The following is a 17,967-nucleotide window of genomic DNA, read 5'->3' as shown; positions in this document are numbered from 1 at the left end:
TGCTATATGTAAGCACAGGTCAAAGTTTGTAACTTGTTGCCTCTCCCACGGGGACTGTGGGGGAGTAAGTCGTCCCCAAAGACATAGTTATAAGGTTTTTCGACTACGCTGAATAAAATGACTATCTCAGAATTTTGATCCGTTGACTTTGGGAGAATAATTAGCGTGGGAGGGGGCCTAGGTGCCCTCCAATTTTTTTGGTCACTTAAAAAGGGCACTAGAACTTTTCATTTCCGTTAAAATGAGCCCTCTTGCAACATTCTAGGACAACTGGGTCGATACGATCACCCCTGGAAAAAAAAAATAAATAAAATAAACACGCATCCGTGATCTGCCTTCTGGCAAAAAATGCAAAATTCCACATTTTTGTAGATAGGAGCTCGAAACTTCTACAGTAGGGTTCTCTGATACGCTGAATCTGATGGTATGATTTTCGTTAAGATTCTATGACTTTTAGGGGGTGTTTCCCCCTATTTTCTAAAATAATGCACATTTTCTCAGGCTCGTAACTTTTGATGGGTAAACTAAACTTGATGAAACTTATATATTTAAAACCAGCATTAAAATGCGATTCTTTTCATGTAGCTATTGGTATCAAAATTCCATTTTTTAGAGTTTTGGTTACTATTGAGCCGGGTCGCTCCTTACTGAAAAAAAAAAAAAAAAAAAAAAAAAAAAAAAAAAAAAAAAAAAAAAAAAAAAAAAAAAAAAAACGTCGATTGTTAGTTAAATTTCGTTAATGTTTTGATAATTTTTCATTTATGAAAGTAAGAAAAGTGAAAACATTTCAAACTTGTTTTCAGTAAAGCGCAAATTGTGTTCTTGTCCTGAGAGGGTATAAGGGTATCAGCCCTACTCATGTTAATTTTTGTTTTTTTTAGCTTGACTCGGCTATTTATTGTAATATCTGTTCGTTTTGAGTTTTATTTATTTATTGATGGTGATTTGTGGTAGTTTTGCGCTTGGAAGATTATTTGACTTTATTTTTGCTCATTCTTGGCTTAATGGAGCTCTTTACTTTTCTTTGAAAAACTTGTCTTGTGGAATTTTTTTTTTTAATTAATAAAGGAAAAAAGTCCAATAAGTCAACCTATCCCTAAAACAGTAACTACTTCAATAAAGGGTTTCCCAAGGTCAGATGAATTACTCCAGTCTTCTTTTTTGCCGGCACTAACGATACAACAAATACAAATTCTAAAGGGACGACATTTCTTTTTGAATTAACAAGTCAACAACTTTGTACCAGATACATACTGGAATACAAGAAATGAATTGCAGTTTAGTCACTTTCCTGAAAACGATGATTTTTAAAGGAAACAGACTAGTAAATCGCTCACAAACTTGCAAATTTAATTTTTTGTGTTTAAAAACTAGTTTGACTTAATTCCAGAGTTCATTTATTCAATACATTTGAACAAATATAGACAAATTTAACATCATATTCCTTTTGCAAGGATCTACGTCAGGGAAAGAGGAGAAAATCTACGCCTCCTCTTTCCTCTTTCTTTTTACCTACCTTTCTATACTTTCTACCGATTCAACAACTACAAATTCTAAAGGGACGACAATGCTTTTGGAGTTAACAAGTCAACGACTTAGTACCAGATACATACTGGAATACAAGAAATGAATTGCAGTTTAGTCACTTTCCTCGAAACGATAAATTTTAAAGATCTATGAATTTTAACGATGATCTATGTCAGGGAAAGAGGAGAGGATCTACGTCTCCTCTTTCCTCTTTTTCTTTACGCATGCAGGGAAAGAGAAAGAAGAGAATAAAGACAATAAAACAGAAAACACACTAACAAAAAAAAAAAAAAAAATGGCATAGTATGGTCCACCACTCATCACCCGCGTAAACCAAACTAGAGTGAGGTACTAAGCGCAATAAAAATTACCAACATATGTTAGCAATATAGCCCAGACATCCATACCGAAGGGGGTGGGGGATGAGGGAGAAAAAAGGAAATCACTTAGAAACCAGATAATTCTTTACAAATTTCTGGAGGCACCCAACAATCAACACTCTATGGCTGTCTCACGCGGAGTATTTTGTGCAGTCAGGGGATTGAAGTCTGATCGTTTTGCAGGTGAAGTTGACGGGGTGAAGAGGATCGAAATGTTGTCTGAATTACAAAGGTGATATAGACTGATCACAGACAATAGATGGACAAGTTCAGAGAGCCACAGGAACACGACCATACAGTTGAAAGAAAGTGCCAGATACATAAAAGAATATAGTTTCGACTTCAAATCAAGCAATGGCTTAGTAGCACAAATAGCTGTTTCAAAGATAAGTTCCTTGCTAATTATCATAAGAACACTCCTTAATACTCTCTTGGAGAGGATAAAAATTAAAGAAACTTTCATAGCTCCCTGAAGACATTAATTCCCATACTTTAACAAAATATTAATAACTTACAACAGCTGCCAATAATATATATATATATATATATATATATATATATATATATATATATATATATATATATATATATATATATATGTATTCATGCGGTGTATTTCATCTAATATTTTCAGTTGTACAATGCTACTTTCCCCATGTTTTTTATTTTTCATAATTTAGACTAAAAGTCATAGCAGCATAGACACAGAGAAAACAATTTGTAACTGAAAACCAGTTCCATCTATAGTCATGAAAAAGTTACCTCGTCAACAGGTTGAAATATGAGTCCATCTGTGTCATGTGCCACTTGTCTAATGAAAGATCCACCTTTAAAAACCTTCTCCTTCTTCCTCAACTGGAAGTATTCCTTTTTCCTAATCCCGAAGGACTCTTTCCCTTTGATTATCAATTTATTTCTCTTGGCCTCTTCTCTAGGGTCCATGATCCGTTTCTAAAAAAAAAAAATATTATTGAATACGAACACGAACAAAACTGGATCAGTTGTGTTTAGGGGGTAGTTTCAAATAATTTGGTTGGAATCAAGTCACAATTTCCATTTCTGAGGTTGGTCAAACTACAAAATCGAGCAGGGTCTCTCAAACGAGGACTTCAAACTCTATTTTTCCTGAAAACATGTAACCTATCCAGGAAACCTTTAGCATAAACATTAATTGCAAAAATTTATGCTTGTACTTGGTTTACTAAATCTGAAATGAAAATCCTTCCACGCCTCTTTTCTCTCTGTCATTTTTAAAAAAGATTAACACTTGAAAAAAAGGCAAAATACTTGCTTAAGTCCTTATTTCCTAGTTTCTCATTCATTGTTGTAACAGCCAATCAAATGTTTCCACCCATGAACAATTAAACATTGGTCGCACGGTTCCCGAGACATTATCGATAATACCTTGGGGTTTAGATTTTATAGAGAGCATTTTCTTCATTCAATGAAGCGGCTGTAGAAGAGTCAGTTTAAAGTGACGAATCTGACCACAAAGGTCGCATCCAAGGGGGGGGGGGGGGGGCACTGGGTTTGAGCTCCCCCAGGGGGTGTGTTTTTTACAGCTGAAAAAATCTTGGAAGATTAGGAAGATAAGTCTGCGAACCGAGATTAGAATATTGGAAGCTACAGTGATGACAGTGGTCAAATATGGTTCTGAAACACAGGCGCGCTCCGAAAAACAGAGGAAGATTTGCTAGATTTTTTTTTTATGAAAATTGCTTACGGATTGTTTTGAGAATCCGACTACCTGACCATGTTTAAAACAGTATAATGTACGAAAAATACGGTCAATTCCGCTTTCTAGGGCTTTAATGAGAGAAAGGTTGATATGGCTAAGACACGTTCTGCGGATGACTGATTGTTCTTTTCAGCCAACCATCTAAGGCTAAACAAAAAGGAGGTTGTCCTCAGTTGGGGCGGGAGGATGTCATAAGTAAAAATTAAATATAAACAAGAACTTCCTGGGATAGTGCAAAGAGGGAGCCTTTGAATGGATTTGGATGGCAGACTAGTGTGCGTAGCTGTGATAGCCTCAAGTGGCTTGGTGTTGAGGTGAGTTGTTATTAGTAGTATGTACACATACCCTTTCCAAGATCGAGAAAAAGGGAGGAGATCTCCCTGAACGATATTGTTTCAAAGGACCCTCCCATGCTATGTAAAACCCCTCATCCCCTTCCTTCAAGGTCGGAAAATTGTATCCCTGTGTATATATAGTTCATCTAATTCAAAACTGCATAAAAAGATATTAAAAAAACCTTAAAGCAAAGTGTTCATTCATTCATACCCTTTCTATATCGAACTCATACACTTTTGATTTTAATGTCGATTGACGCATTCGATCAAAATTGATAAACCCATGCAAGCTGTATTTAGGGCGTCTTAAAGCATCGGTCTAAAATGAGCAGAACTTGGCTAATTTGCATTTAAACAAACTAAAACATAAACAGCGGCTACATAATTGAAAAAAACGATATACAATGAAAAATGATGAAAAACTTCCAATGAAGACGGAAAAACATTGAAAAATGCATGCTTGTTTTCTTGCCGGAGTTTGAAACATTATACATCAATATTTTGTAGACAATGATGCCCCACGAGTTGCCTTGTGTCTATTTCGTATCTTTAACAATGAGTAATAAAACCTCAAAATGAATTCAGTTTGTATGTTAATTTGTTATTTTGTAGAGTTGAGGGCCTCGTAGCAGCTTTTCATTGCTTCGTAAGGTTCAATCCAGTTCTTTGCCTTTTTCTACTAAAACATGTAACTATTAATTTTTTTTTTAATTTATGATATATTTTTCTGTTATTTGTTTAAAAGGAGATAGCCACAATTCAAAAATTTTAAATACATATTTATCCAAAAACCTGTCTACGGTTAGAGCTTCTTTTGTAATTAGAAATTTTGCCTCCTCTGTATAAATTGAAATAAGAAATTCGAGTCGTTTGACATCCTTCAAGACTGCAGTTAAGATATTTTTCCTTGCAAAAGAATAGTATGTTTGTATGTACATGTATGTAGTTTATATGTTTGTATGTAGCACTATGTAGAGTAGAGAAGACTGTCACCTGCTGCCAACAAACCCTTTTGGGGCTCTTTTTAACAGGTGCTGCAAAGTGTTTTGTATATATTTCTAAAATAAAATTTATCTTATATTCTATTCTTATATCGAATATTCTTTCGAATATCTATCTATCTTCTATTCGAATATCTTATATTCTTTATTCTAAATTTATCTTATATATCTTATCTTATTCAAACGTTTAATCTGCAATTTTAAAACAAAATTTCAAATTAATTCAAATTGAGGCTAAAACTCCTTTTTTTAACAACATAAGTGGTCATGAACCAAATATAATTGCTAATTGCAGTTGAATCCAGATTTAATAACATTGAATTCAAATTTAACAAAGTTTAAATGAAAGCTTTCATCATTTCCTCACACCCTGAAAAGAACTATGGCAATAAAATGCACTTCTTTTGTCTTTTGAACTCCCCCCCCCCAGGAAAATCCTCCGACACCCTTTGCCACTACGTATTTGACCTTTTTACGTTTTTTAACTAATATGCATAGCTTTTAAGATTTAACAGGCATAGTACTTTTGGAAATTCAGACACTTCTTTATTACCTTTTTTTAACAACACAAACGATCGTAATCCATAACTACCTGATGATCATTACAGCGGTACCAAATTTCAACTATTTTAGTCAAATACCTACTTGATTACTGCAGTCGGTGGCAAACATCAATTATTTTAGTCAAATGCCTACTTGATAATAATCACAGTAAATAATTTCTTAGACCACACTGCTTTTCCATTTGCGAAAAATTAAGCAAACCAACGAGTTTAACTTCAACAAAGCAGGGTACACAAAATAAAACAAAACAACACTTTAATTAAAAGAAATTCCGAATATATCGGCCCAACGTCCGGAAGCCTTTCTTAACGAAAAAAAAAACAACGAAAAGAAAGCAAAACAAAAAAAGTTGTTTAAAAAAAATATAACACAAAAAAGGACAACTAAACACACGAAATTAAAAAAAAAAAGAACAACTCACGTTATAAACAAACTTCCAGCAGTGATGTTACAACATACGAATAAAACCAAAGCGAATATCTATAGTAAAACCATGGGTCACTCTCCTCTAAACATTCAGTGTATAAATGGGAAACTATTAAAAGTGAAGACTACATTTACTTGAAGAAACAAAAAAAGGTCACCAAACCCCAGGTCCATCACCCCTAACTAAATCTCACAGGTTAATAAACAAATTCACGGATTATAAATTAAGTGGATTTTTTTTGTTTGCTAGTTTAGTGGCAGTCCGTTGACTTTTTTCAGCTTTGAACTCATTCTGAATTTTGTTCGCAAGATTATCACTTGTTTCAGTACAATTATGTAAATCGCTACTGGTTGACGATTTTACTTGCTCCTTAATTAAACTATTACATATTGAGTTTATTCTAAAATCCCCATCATCTCTATTAATACTAATACCCCCATAGATAATCATTTTTTATTTCTATAATTTCTCTGAAACTTTGCAAAGGTCCAACAGACATATCTACAATTTTTGTTTGATCAAATAAAATATTGTGATGAGGAAAGTCAAAAATGAGCTTCGCAACAGCTGATTTAGACATTTTTTAAATATTCGGAATATTTTTTTTTAATCTTTCTTTTTGAAAAAAGTATCTTTTTGTTCACTGCTTTGTTGAAATTAAAACCCATCTTTTTTGCTTATCTTTCGTAAATCATAGCAAGTATCAAATGCCAAATATTTTAGTCAAATTGTTCAAGTTAAACTATTTTAGCCGTATAACTGGTTCTCCTAAAACCTTAGTTTGAAGTTCTGGTGAACATTTCTTCTTTTCACTTATCCCCCTTATCCCATTTCTTCAGTGAATATAAGCTAATCAGATATTTCTGCTGTATGTGCAACACCCAATATCAGCAAAAAACAGCTATAAAACAAATAAAAAGAAAACAAGCTTACTCAAGAAATCATTGATAAAATAAATTTTCAAATTAAAACCATAAGATAAACTTCGAATTATTGGAACTATTGAAAAATTTGAAATGCAATATTTGTCCTTTAGGCTACTAATCTTGTATTCCCTTTTGGAAACGGGTCCATTTTGATTGGCTCCTAATTTTATTTTATTCTGTACTAAATCATTTTTTTAAATAGATTTTGTGTAGATAATATTGAGTGTATATCCACTCAAATCTTTATTTAGGGACATATTATAATTTAAATTTCGTTAGATATCAATTGCTTCACCGACATTTTGTTTTGATTCTAGCTCAACTATAGCTCACTTCTCTTGTTTTGTAAAATCAATAAATGAATCAAGACAATCAACCATGCATTTCACAAGGAATGATTTGATTTAAAATCTAGTCGAAAAACTGATCCAACGTTATTACCGACATAGGATAAGCAAAGTGAAAAAAAAGGAGAAGCAACAAGAAAAAGGGAAGCAAAGAAAAATAACCTGAATGAAATCCAGTCGCTCCCAAAAGAACTGCTCTCCAACGTTATCACCGTTATAGGATATTATGTCGTAAATGAGAAAATTGTAAATTTCAACTTCAATAGTCCTTCCATCCACCCCCTTTTCTTTGGATTTATCAGTCACAAATTCACCATCCAATAATGTATCTCGAAGTGGTTCCAAACCCCTCGAATAAAATTTTGCTACCACTTTAAAAATTGCAAAGTCTCTGTCGGCCAGATAAACCTTATCTTCTTGTATCAACATCATATACCTAAAAACATTAATTCATGTCAAATTCATAATAATCACGATCCATTTATTTACTTTAACTCAATACTTAATTCAAATTCATTCAATCAAATCAGATAATTGTTAATTAGTATCCAAAGTAGTTATTATCAATATGGTAAAAATTCTTCGGATGCAAAAAAAAGTCGAAACTTGGTATCAAGATATCATCTTACATTAGATGTGACGCACTTCCATTGACATAAATGGAAGATGAAGTTCCTACCTTTTCTTCCTGAGAGCGTGCCATCAAAATATCGAGTCCGACAATATTCTTTTTATTTACATATCCCCCACCTAACCAGGTAATACTTCTTACCCCTTCACCCTAAAAAGGGATCTTGTATCCCTCTTGTTTTACCTCTTCTTCCTGAGAGCGTGCCATCAAAATATGGGGGTCCGACAATATTCTTTTTATTTACATTTCCCCCATCGAAACCAAGTAATACTTCTTACCCCTTCACCCTAAAAGAGGGATCTTTTAACCCTCTTTTTTTACCTCTTCTTCCTGAGAGCGTGCCATCAAAATATGGGGGTCCGACAATATTCTCTTTAGTTGCATATCCCCCCATTTACAATATCCTTTGTATTTACATATCCCCGATCTACATTAAGTAATACTTCTTACCCATTCGCCCTAAAAAAGGGATCTTTATGCAGTTCTGACCGCTATTTTTTACCTCTTCTTCCTGAGAGCGTGCCATCATCGAGTCCGACAATATTTTTTTTATTTACATATCCCCCATCTAAACCAAGTAATACTTCTTACCCCTTCACCCTAAAAGAGGGATGTTTATGCAGCTCAGACCACTTTTTTTTTACCTCTTCTTCCTGAGAGCGGGTCATCAAAATATCGGGTCCGACAATATTATCTTTAGTTATATATTCCCCATCTACAATATCCTTTTTATTTACATATTCCCGACCTACATTAAGTAATACTTCTTACCCATTCAGCCTAAAAGAGAGATCTTTATGCAGTTCAGATCACTTTTTTTTACCTCTTCTTCCTGAGTGCGTGCCATCAAAATATAGAGTCCGACAATATTCTGTTTATTTACGTATCCCCCATCTAAACCAAATAATACTTGGTTTAGATGGGGGATATGTCATCCCCCTTCTCTCTAAAAGAGGGATTTATATGCAGTTCAGACCACTTTTGTTTTTACCTCTTCTTCCTGAGAGCGTGCCATCAAAATATCGAGTCTGACAATATTCTTTTTATTTACATATCCCCCATCTAAACCAAGTACCCACCCTAAAAGAGGGACCTTGATGCAGTTCGGACTACTTTTTTTTTTACCTCTTCTTCCTGAGAGCGTGCCATAAAATATTGGGTCCGGCAATATTCTTTTTATTTACATATCCCCCATCTAAACCAAGTAATACTTCTTACCCCTTCACCCTAAAAGAGGGATCTTGATGCAGTTCGGACTACTTTTTTTTACCTCTTCTTCCTGAGAGCGTGCCATAAAATATTGGGTCCGGCAATATTCTTTTTACTTACACATCCCCCATCTGCACCAAGTAATAGACTCAGTTTTTTACTATCTTTGGATATATTTTGATTTAAGGGTGTGTCTTTGTTTTTATTAACTACTTTGTTGTATTTTTGTGTTAACCATGGCCCATATAGGCTTTTAGCATTAATAAACATCATATCAAATCATATCATATAGTCAAATCAGTAGCATCAATTTACAAAAATGAGAAGGGGAGCAAGAATATATTTTTAAAATTTGGGTTGAGGCATTTTGTTCTTTTTTAGTAAAAATACCCTCAAAGCCATTATAGGGGGGGGGGGGGACCTAAAGCCCTTCCTCTAACCCCCCACAATTGGCCTCACTGGTCGAACTTATGGATACAATCGAAATTTTGCCTGATCACAGTGCCAATAAATATATCCAGTTCATAATTTGTCAAGTTGTATAATGCTCAACTTTCAAGATTAAACTTTATGGCTGATCACTCAGTGATACATTGTCACGTAATTGGTTGATCCAAAAAATTAACTGACCAATCAAAGGAAAGGTTCAACGCATAATTATTTTAAATTGGAAAATAAAAGTATGATGCAAAGGAATCTATTATGTGGCAAAATATACAAAGAGATAGTGCTACTTTTGTCCCACGTGTTTGATAATAAATACCTTATTTACCAACGGATGTGACCAGGGACGTCGATTAGGTGGATGAAGGGGAATGTCCCTTAAAATTTTTTAGTATTTAATTTGAAAAAAAATGCCCCATCCCATATATTTTTACAAATATTTTGTTTCTTATCATCATTAAAAGAATAAAAAAAACCTTACCCCCCTTCCCATTCAGTTTCTCCAATTGCCCCCTCCCCTAAGTGTGACTAGGATGCAGCTAGGGCTGATAATTCGTGAATACAACAAATAAGATGCCATAAATTACCTTGTTCCGTCAGCCTTCCAGGTAATGGCATAATTTGAATCCCTTAGTAGTTTTATATTCTCTCTAGTCATGGAAACAGGTTGAGCACCAGGAAATGTGTTCCTTAAAAGTAAAAAATAATCATTTTGAGGATGTTTTTTCTTAGAATGATGAGCTATTCATTCAACCGAGTGAACTATTCTATTAAGCTATTTTTCTAATAAATAAACTTAGCATAATGTTCTTTTCTAATAATTTCTACGAAATTTAATCCCAGTAAGACTATTAAACCACGTTGAAAGAATACTAATCGTACAAAACTACAATACTTAATCACACAGCAATTTTTTTTATACCTTCCGAGGGACTTAATCACATTAAAACAAAACATAATTGATTCTTTCGATTATTGAATCCAATAATTTGGTTTTGTATTGATACAGCTTTGGCTCTATCAACATACTTAAATCAAACACAGAAAAAGTTTCAGTCGCAATTTACGAATCTATAAATAATTCCAGTGGCAATACCTGTGCACACTACAACAACTAATAACAGCTCATCGCAGCACCAAGCTACCTGAGGCTAACACAGATACGCACGCTCCTCCTCCATCCTAGCCTATTCAAAGACTCCTTCTTTACACCTTCCCAAAAAGTTCCAATTTCCCTTAAATATTGCAACGTGACGTCCTCCCACTCCATTCAGGAATGACGTGCTGTTCCTTTGGTCCTAGACGGTTGGCCGACAAGGACAATCTTTGGCAATCTGTCATCCTTCATCCACGGAACGTATCCTAACAATCTCAACCTTTCTCTCATTATAGCCGTAGAAAGTGGGATTGACCCACATTTTTCGTATAGCTTACTGTTTGAGATACGAACGGTCAGTCGGGTACCCGAAACAATATGTAGCCATTTTCTCTGGAAAAGATAAGGTAAATCCTCCTCTATTTTGCGGAGCCCCCATGCTTCAGAACTACATTTGACCACTATCAGCACTGTAGCCTTCAATATTCGCAGACTTAAACTTTTTTCAACTGTAGAAAAAACACCCAGGGCTTTGGTTATTCTACTTTCTTCTTCACTGCACCAGCCGTCTTTGCCTTATAATACTAAATGGGTATCTGAGAATGAATATAATGCAAATTACCCTATTAATAGCAAAAAAGAAAAAGAAAACAAGGCAAAATTTTCTAGTTGCACAACATAGGGCAGTTCAATTTGTGGTAAAGAAAAGACTCCCAAGTTATTTGACAAAACTTATTTATTTGTAATATGTCATTCTAATAATTTATCATTGATTCCTAATATATATTGTGGGTAGCAGTTCTTTTTCCCCTGAGTATTGAAACATAATATTAAGTTTATTATTAAATTGCTTCAGGGATATTATTAATTGTGTATAGTCTTCGAATCAATACAGCACCAAGATTGAAAACTAACCTAATTCTTTTTCAATTTTCTTTGCTTCCAGACCTAAAGCAAAAATATTCGGACTTTCATTATTATAAATTTAAAAAACTTTTTCTATAAAACAAGTTTTACAAAGAAAAGTAAAGAGCTTCATTAAGCCGAAAATGAGCAGAAATAAAGTCAAATAATCTTCCAAGCGTATAACTACCAAAAATCACTATCAATAAATAAATGAAACACAAAACATTCAGAAATTACATTAAATAGCCGAGTCAAACTCAAAACGAGCAAAAATTACATTAGCACGGCTGATAACACCCATGATTTCTCACGACCCGAACATAGCTTGCGTTTTACTGAATTAAAAAAGGAATGACCGTGGACTGTCAGTTTAATTGACATATACTGATGTTTATTCCTTAAAGTGTTGACAATTTTTTATTTATGAAAGTCTAAAAAGTGAAAACACTTAAAACATGTTTTGTTTTCAGTGAAGCACAAATTATGGTCCAGTCTTGAGAAGGCATGGGGGTTATTAGCCCTACTCATGTTAATTTTTGCTCGTTTTGAGTTTGACTTGACTATTTATTGTAATTTCTGTTCGTTTTGAGTTTCATTTATGTATTGATAGTGATTTGTGGTAGTTTTGAGCTTAGAAGATTATTTGACTTTATTTCCGCTCATTTTTGGCTTAATAGAGCTCTTTACTTTTCTTTGTAAAACTTATTTTGTGGAACAGTTTTTTAAATTAATTTCTATTCATTTTTTATTGACATAATATTTTTCACGGACAAAATAATATTGTATATCTTTTCAGTTCTCTTCTATAAGAATCCATAGTTTGGGTTGCTATTCGCATGTTAGAGAAATTTTTTTTAATAATTTTTAATCCTGACACAAACAGTATTTTTTAATTTAATTTTATAACTCCTGAAGTTAACCTGGAAAATAAAACATTAATATTTCCAAAAGATTTTATATATGTTCTTTGATACACTTACACTCTTTTTACGTATTTAAATTGTAAGAGCAGAAGTAGTAATATTAGTAGCCCTAAAAGTTTCAACTTAATATCCCCAGTCGTTCTCGATAAATTGCTGAGGTGTCTTATTGGCAACCATGAACACAAAACCTTTCGATTTAGTTTAAACCAACATTTAGTTTTAAAGCATAATGGGCCAATTGTACGATTGTGGGGGGTTGGCATACCCAATATCCCTAAAGACATAGTTACTGGATCGTTCTACTATACGGAACAAAATGGCTGTCTCAAAATTTTGACTGGATGCGCTTGGAAAATGAATGGGCTTGAGAGATGGGCTGCATGCCCTTCAATCTCTTTTTACTCTTAAGTAGGACACCAGAACTTTTAATATGAATCGAAATAGCATCTTTAAAATTTTCAATGATATTTCTGTCTATTATAGAGAGGTGCTGCCAATGATATTGATTATATCCCCTTTTGAGAAGCTACATGCATATCGTTTTTTCATCTAATGGAAACTCAACTTCCCCTAAAAGTTTCACCTTAATAGCCTTGGCGTCATTAGTTACAGTAACTTGAAAAAAGGTAAAGAATACGGCATTGGACTTTACAGTCCCTACCGGTGGTTCTGATCTCCGTTTCTTGGCCCTTCAACCAGTAAGTGCAATGGGGGGGGCAGCCATCCTGTGCTTTCGCGCACCCTTCGTGTTTACCTTCCCCAGATTTCTCCAGGTACCCATTTAGAGGTGGGTCGACTCTGGCTGAATAGTGGTAGCACTAAAAGTATACACCTAGTGCCTTCTGGCTAGTTCAAAATCCCCCACAACTTACCCTTAAAGGTCTAATTTAAGAATATAATTTGTTCTTAAGATATTGCTTTCTTACCTTTTTAAAGTCTATATGCTCATAGTTTGTTTTGATTGTGTTCAACATACGCAAAAAAGCTTCACCTTAATACTCTTAGATTGCACAGTAGCAACATTTGTAGTTAAGTTTTAACTTAAGTACCTAAGTTTTAGTAGCAGTAGTAGCAATAGAAGTAGTAATAATAGTAACAGCACTAGTAGTATGAGCAGAAGCAGTAGCATTACGATGAAAATATTTTCTTTGGGTTAGTTCAACATCCCTCATAACAAGCCCTGTTAGTTTCAACTTCACACACCAAACTGTTCTTAAGATATTGCTGTTACACCCTTTTGACAACCTGCACGCAAACGATGCTGTGATTCAGTTCACCTTCCCCCTCAAAATTTCTTAAAAATTTCACCTTCATACCCTTAGGCATAATTGTAATAATAGTCACAGTAGTAGTATTGATATTATTAGTAATAGCATTGAATCACTGTAGTGCTACGAGTATTAGTAGCATTCACATATCGCCTTTTGGTCAGTAGAACATTCCTCTCATCAAGTCCAGGAAGTTTCAACTTAATATAGTTAGCTATTGCTATGACATTGCTGATATGTCCTTTTGATAACCTATATGTTATCAAATTTTCCTCTCAGTGCTCTTAGCCTTACAAGTAGTATCAATAGAAGTAGTAGTAGCAGTAAATGTAGCAGTAACAGTCGTATTAGCAGTAGTGTGCACATAGTGCCTTTTAGTGAGGTGATCTTCCCCTTTAAGCATTCTCTGGAAATTCCAACTTAATACCCAAATCAATTCTTGAGATACGCTATTTTGACAATTTGCATGCACATAGCGTCTTTTGATTTAGCTCGAATTTCCCCTCAATACTGTGAATAGAGTACTCTGATAGTAGTAGTGGTGGTAGTTGTAGTAGTAGTGGTGGTAGTGGTAGTAGTATTCGTAGCATGCAAATATTGCCTTTTTGATCGTATCCCTTATCATTTCCTGAATTTTCTAAATTATTATACACATGACGTATGTTGACCAATTTCAACATTCCCCTCAACATTCTCTGAAAGGCTCGCCTGGGCATTCTCTGAAATGCCCTTCGTCTTCTTGGAAATTTAAGTTCAAATATGCATACCTTTCTGAATAACATATATTGTGTGCAAACAATGAACGAATTCCTAGCTCACAGCCCTTGTCCTGAGGACTTTGGGGAGGTTGACATCCCCAAACACATAAATACTGGATCTTTCAACAAGGTCAAACAAAATAGATCTCTTAAAATTTCGATCGGACATGTTTTGGGAAACGAGAGGCTTAGGAGAGAGGGCTGATTGCCCTCTATTGATTTTTGACTCTTAAAAAAGGCACTAAAACTTCGGACTTCATCCGATCCAAAGTTGACACGACTATCCGTTCCATATAAAATCTCATATACCCTGGGTATAACTTACACTCCTTGCCAATGGCTCGGGGGGATTGTGTCCACCCTAAAGACATTGTTATATGATTTTTGGATTTAAGCTATCTAACCAATTACAATTGAAAGCTTTTTGGATGTCAGGGAGGGGTAAAATAGTTATTCTCCGTCATGTTTGACACTTAAAAGGGAACTAGAACTATACGTTTTAAATTAAAAAGGCCTCTTCTAAGGCTCACACGACAAACCCTTCCACAAAAACCTTATATGCCCCAGGGCATTACTTACAACCCTTATCCCAGACTCTGAGGGACTCTGTCAACCCCAAAGGCCCTGTTATATAATCTTTGGACTATTTTTGAACAAAAGATTATCTAAAAATTTCTATCACATGCATTTCGTGAAAGCAAGAGGTGTGTGTGTGTGGGGGGGGGGTGTATCCACCCTTCGATCACTTTAAATCTTAAAAAGGGTATTATAAACTCTGATTACCAATCCAACGAGGCCCCTCCGAAGTTTATACGACCATCCTTTCTATAAAAACCTTATGTGCCCCCAGGGTATAACTTACAACCCTTGCCCTGAGAGCTGTGGAGGGGTTGTTATCCTCAAAGACATAATTTATCGACCTTTTAACTACACTGAAGAAAATGGCAATCTCAAAATTTTGATTGGATGTGTTTGGGGACATGGTGTGCGTTAGAGGGGGGTTAGTTGCCCTCTGATCTCTTTCGAATATTAAAAGAGGCACTAACCCCTTCAATTTCTACTCGAATGAGTCTTTTTCGAAGTTTCTACAACAACAAATGACCAAATCAAAATTTCTATTAGATGCACTTAGGGAAAATACGAGCTGCAGGGGGGGGGGGTATCCACCAACTGACCACTCTGAACCTTAAAAGAGGCACTAGAACTTCTGATTAACAATACAATGAGCCCCCTCCGAAGTTTATACGACCACCCTTTTTACATAAACCTGATGTGCCCCCAGGGTATAACTTACAACCCTTAGCCTGAGGGTTGTGGGGGAGGGTTTTATTCTCAAATACATAATTTCGGGACCTTTAAACTAACTTGAGCAAAATGGCTATCCCAAAATTTTGATTGGATGTGTATGGGCGAATGGTGGGCGTGGGAGGAAAGTTAGTTGCCCTACAATCACTTTCGACTATTAAAAAGGGGACTAGCCGTTTCAATTTCCAATCGAATGATCCCTTTTCGAAGTTTCTACGATAAGTCTTTCGATACGAAGTGCCCTGGTCTAAGACCAAAAAAAAAACATTGTGCCCACATTGCTTGTTTCGATTTCCAATTGAACGAGGCCTTATCGAAGTTTCTACGACACGTCCTCCAATATGAAGTGCCCTGGTCGAAGAAAAAAAATACATTGTGCCCACATCACTCTTTACTTACGCAGCGCCTGCACTGCCTATGATTAAGAGACAAATTCATTTTTGCTTTTCCACTGTCTTATATGAAAAATCATACCCGTTTTTATATTTTCATTTCGTTTTGTTTGTATAGCTCCCCACCACAGAATAAAAATTGAGGGGGACAGATTACGCCCTGTTTTATTCGTCTCCACATTGATTAAAAAGAACATACTTTCCTCTTCGTTGCGAGTAGGAATCTATATTTAGGAGAAACAACCACTTCCTACCCTTCCCCAACCAATAACGCTTCCCTACCTGTAAATTGGTATTATTCTGGTGAATCAATACAACTCTAAACTTTGAGATATATTTTTTGGGGTGTAGACTTAGCCTTGTTTTAATACGTCTATTAAATACTATATCTATGATGCGATTGGAGAGACCATACCTTCACTATGCCTATAGCTGTCCTAAATAATACCTGCTAAATAAAACTAAAATAAATTTTAGTTTTATTAACGGTTATTAAGCCGATATTTTAGTGATTACCCATTTGGGACAAAAGTAGTATTTTCTTTCTGATCAGAGCAGCATATTATAGTTGTAGCTAGAAACTAGTGAAGAACGAAGCACGGCCCACAATAACTAAAAATTAACTACACGTTTTAAAAAAGAACTGGCTACTGGGAAAACATTGCTATGCATACCTGATTAGGAAATGGCAAATATTATCTCGATTAGTCTTAATAATACAATTTTATTTTGAAAACCAATTTATGGAAACTTGAAAAAAATGATAAGAAACCAATACCATATCCAGCGCGGTACCGGGTATAAGCCCCCTCTCCCGAAATTTCTGTATGACTAGTAAAAACTTAATAAAAATACACAAAAACAAATTTTGATTTCTTGTTTTAAGTTGTTTTTTTAAATTTTTTTTTTTGTACTCCCCCCCCCCCTGAATAAAAATTCTGGATACGCCCTTGTCTGAAACCTAAAAATGGCGTTGGGTCGAAACAAAAGTACACCACTGGAATTACCACTGCTGGAACGGGTCTCAGCACTGATGGGTCTATGCGTCCCCTTCCCCCGTGGAAAATCCCTCCCAAGAGAAACTCCTTCCCATATTCCCCCTGGATAATTTCGGATGTTCATTAGAAGGGAAATTGAAAGTTCTACTGACCTATTTAAGCCAGGGGTAATGTTATTGCGTTGCCTATAGTAAAGACTGTAAGGGTTCAATTTTTTAACATTTATTTATTTTTCCCAGAAGTACTTCATACGGAAGGGGTGATCGTATAAATTTCAGAGGGTACTCATTCAATTGCAGACTAAAAATTCTAGTGCCCTTTTTAAGAGTCAAAAGTGATTGGAGGGCAACTGGCCACTAACCACAACTTTTTTCCCCAAGCACATTCGATCACAATTTTGGGATATTCATTTTGTTCAAAATAGTCCAAAGGTCAAACTTCCACGCCTCCGGTTTGGACAACCACTCTTCCAGCCTCGGGGGCATGGGCTGTAAGCTATGCAAGCTGCCCATTCTTGGGATATAGTTTTTTTGAGAAGGGTAGTCGTATAAGCTTTGGAGGGGGTTCATTCAATTGTAAATCAAAATTTCTAATGCCCTTTTAAGATCAAAAAGGGATCGGAGGGCAGCTACCAATAAGACTAGAGGGCAACTAGCTCCACTTCTCCTTTACTTTTTATGGGCCCCCTCTCCTTGACATTAATCAAAATTTTGCTATTATCATTTTGTTAAAAGTAGTCAAAAGGTATAATTTTCAGGGATATGGGGTGGGGGGTAGCTGCCTCAAAGCATG

At 35.2% G+C, this 17,967-nt stretch overlaps 1 protein-coding gene across 2 annotated transcripts in view; it reads right to left on the bottom strand.

Moving 5' to 3' along the window:
- Nucleotides 1-17,967, bottom strand: part of LOC136030378 (mRNA-capping enzyme-like) — a 66,472-nt gene that overhangs the window by 24,856 nt on the left and 23,649 nt on the right. For both annotated transcript variants that reach the window (XM_065709302.1, XM_065709303.1), the window contains exons 7-9: nucleotides 10,117-10,218; nucleotides 7,408-7,681; nucleotides 2,670-2,858 (exon numbers count right to left, since the gene is read on the bottom strand). In XM_065709302.1, coding sequence (XP_065565374.1) covers nucleotides 2,670-2,858; nucleotides 7,408-7,681; nucleotides 10,117-10,218 — 565 coding nt within the window. The remainder of the gene's footprint in view (nucleotides 1-2,669; nucleotides 2,859-7,407; nucleotides 7,682-10,116; nucleotides 10,219-17,967) is intronic.

The sequence above is a fragment of the Artemia franciscana genome, chromosome 8, assembly GCF_032884065.1.
Source record: "Artemia franciscana chromosome 8, ASM3288406v1, whole genome shotgun sequence".
Classification (NCBI taxonomy): Eukaryota; Metazoa; Arthropoda; class Branchiopoda; order Anostraca; family Artemiidae; genus Artemia; species Artemia franciscana.
Note: the sequence above shows the minus strand (reverse complement) of the source record. Positions and strands in the feature narration are given on the sequence as shown.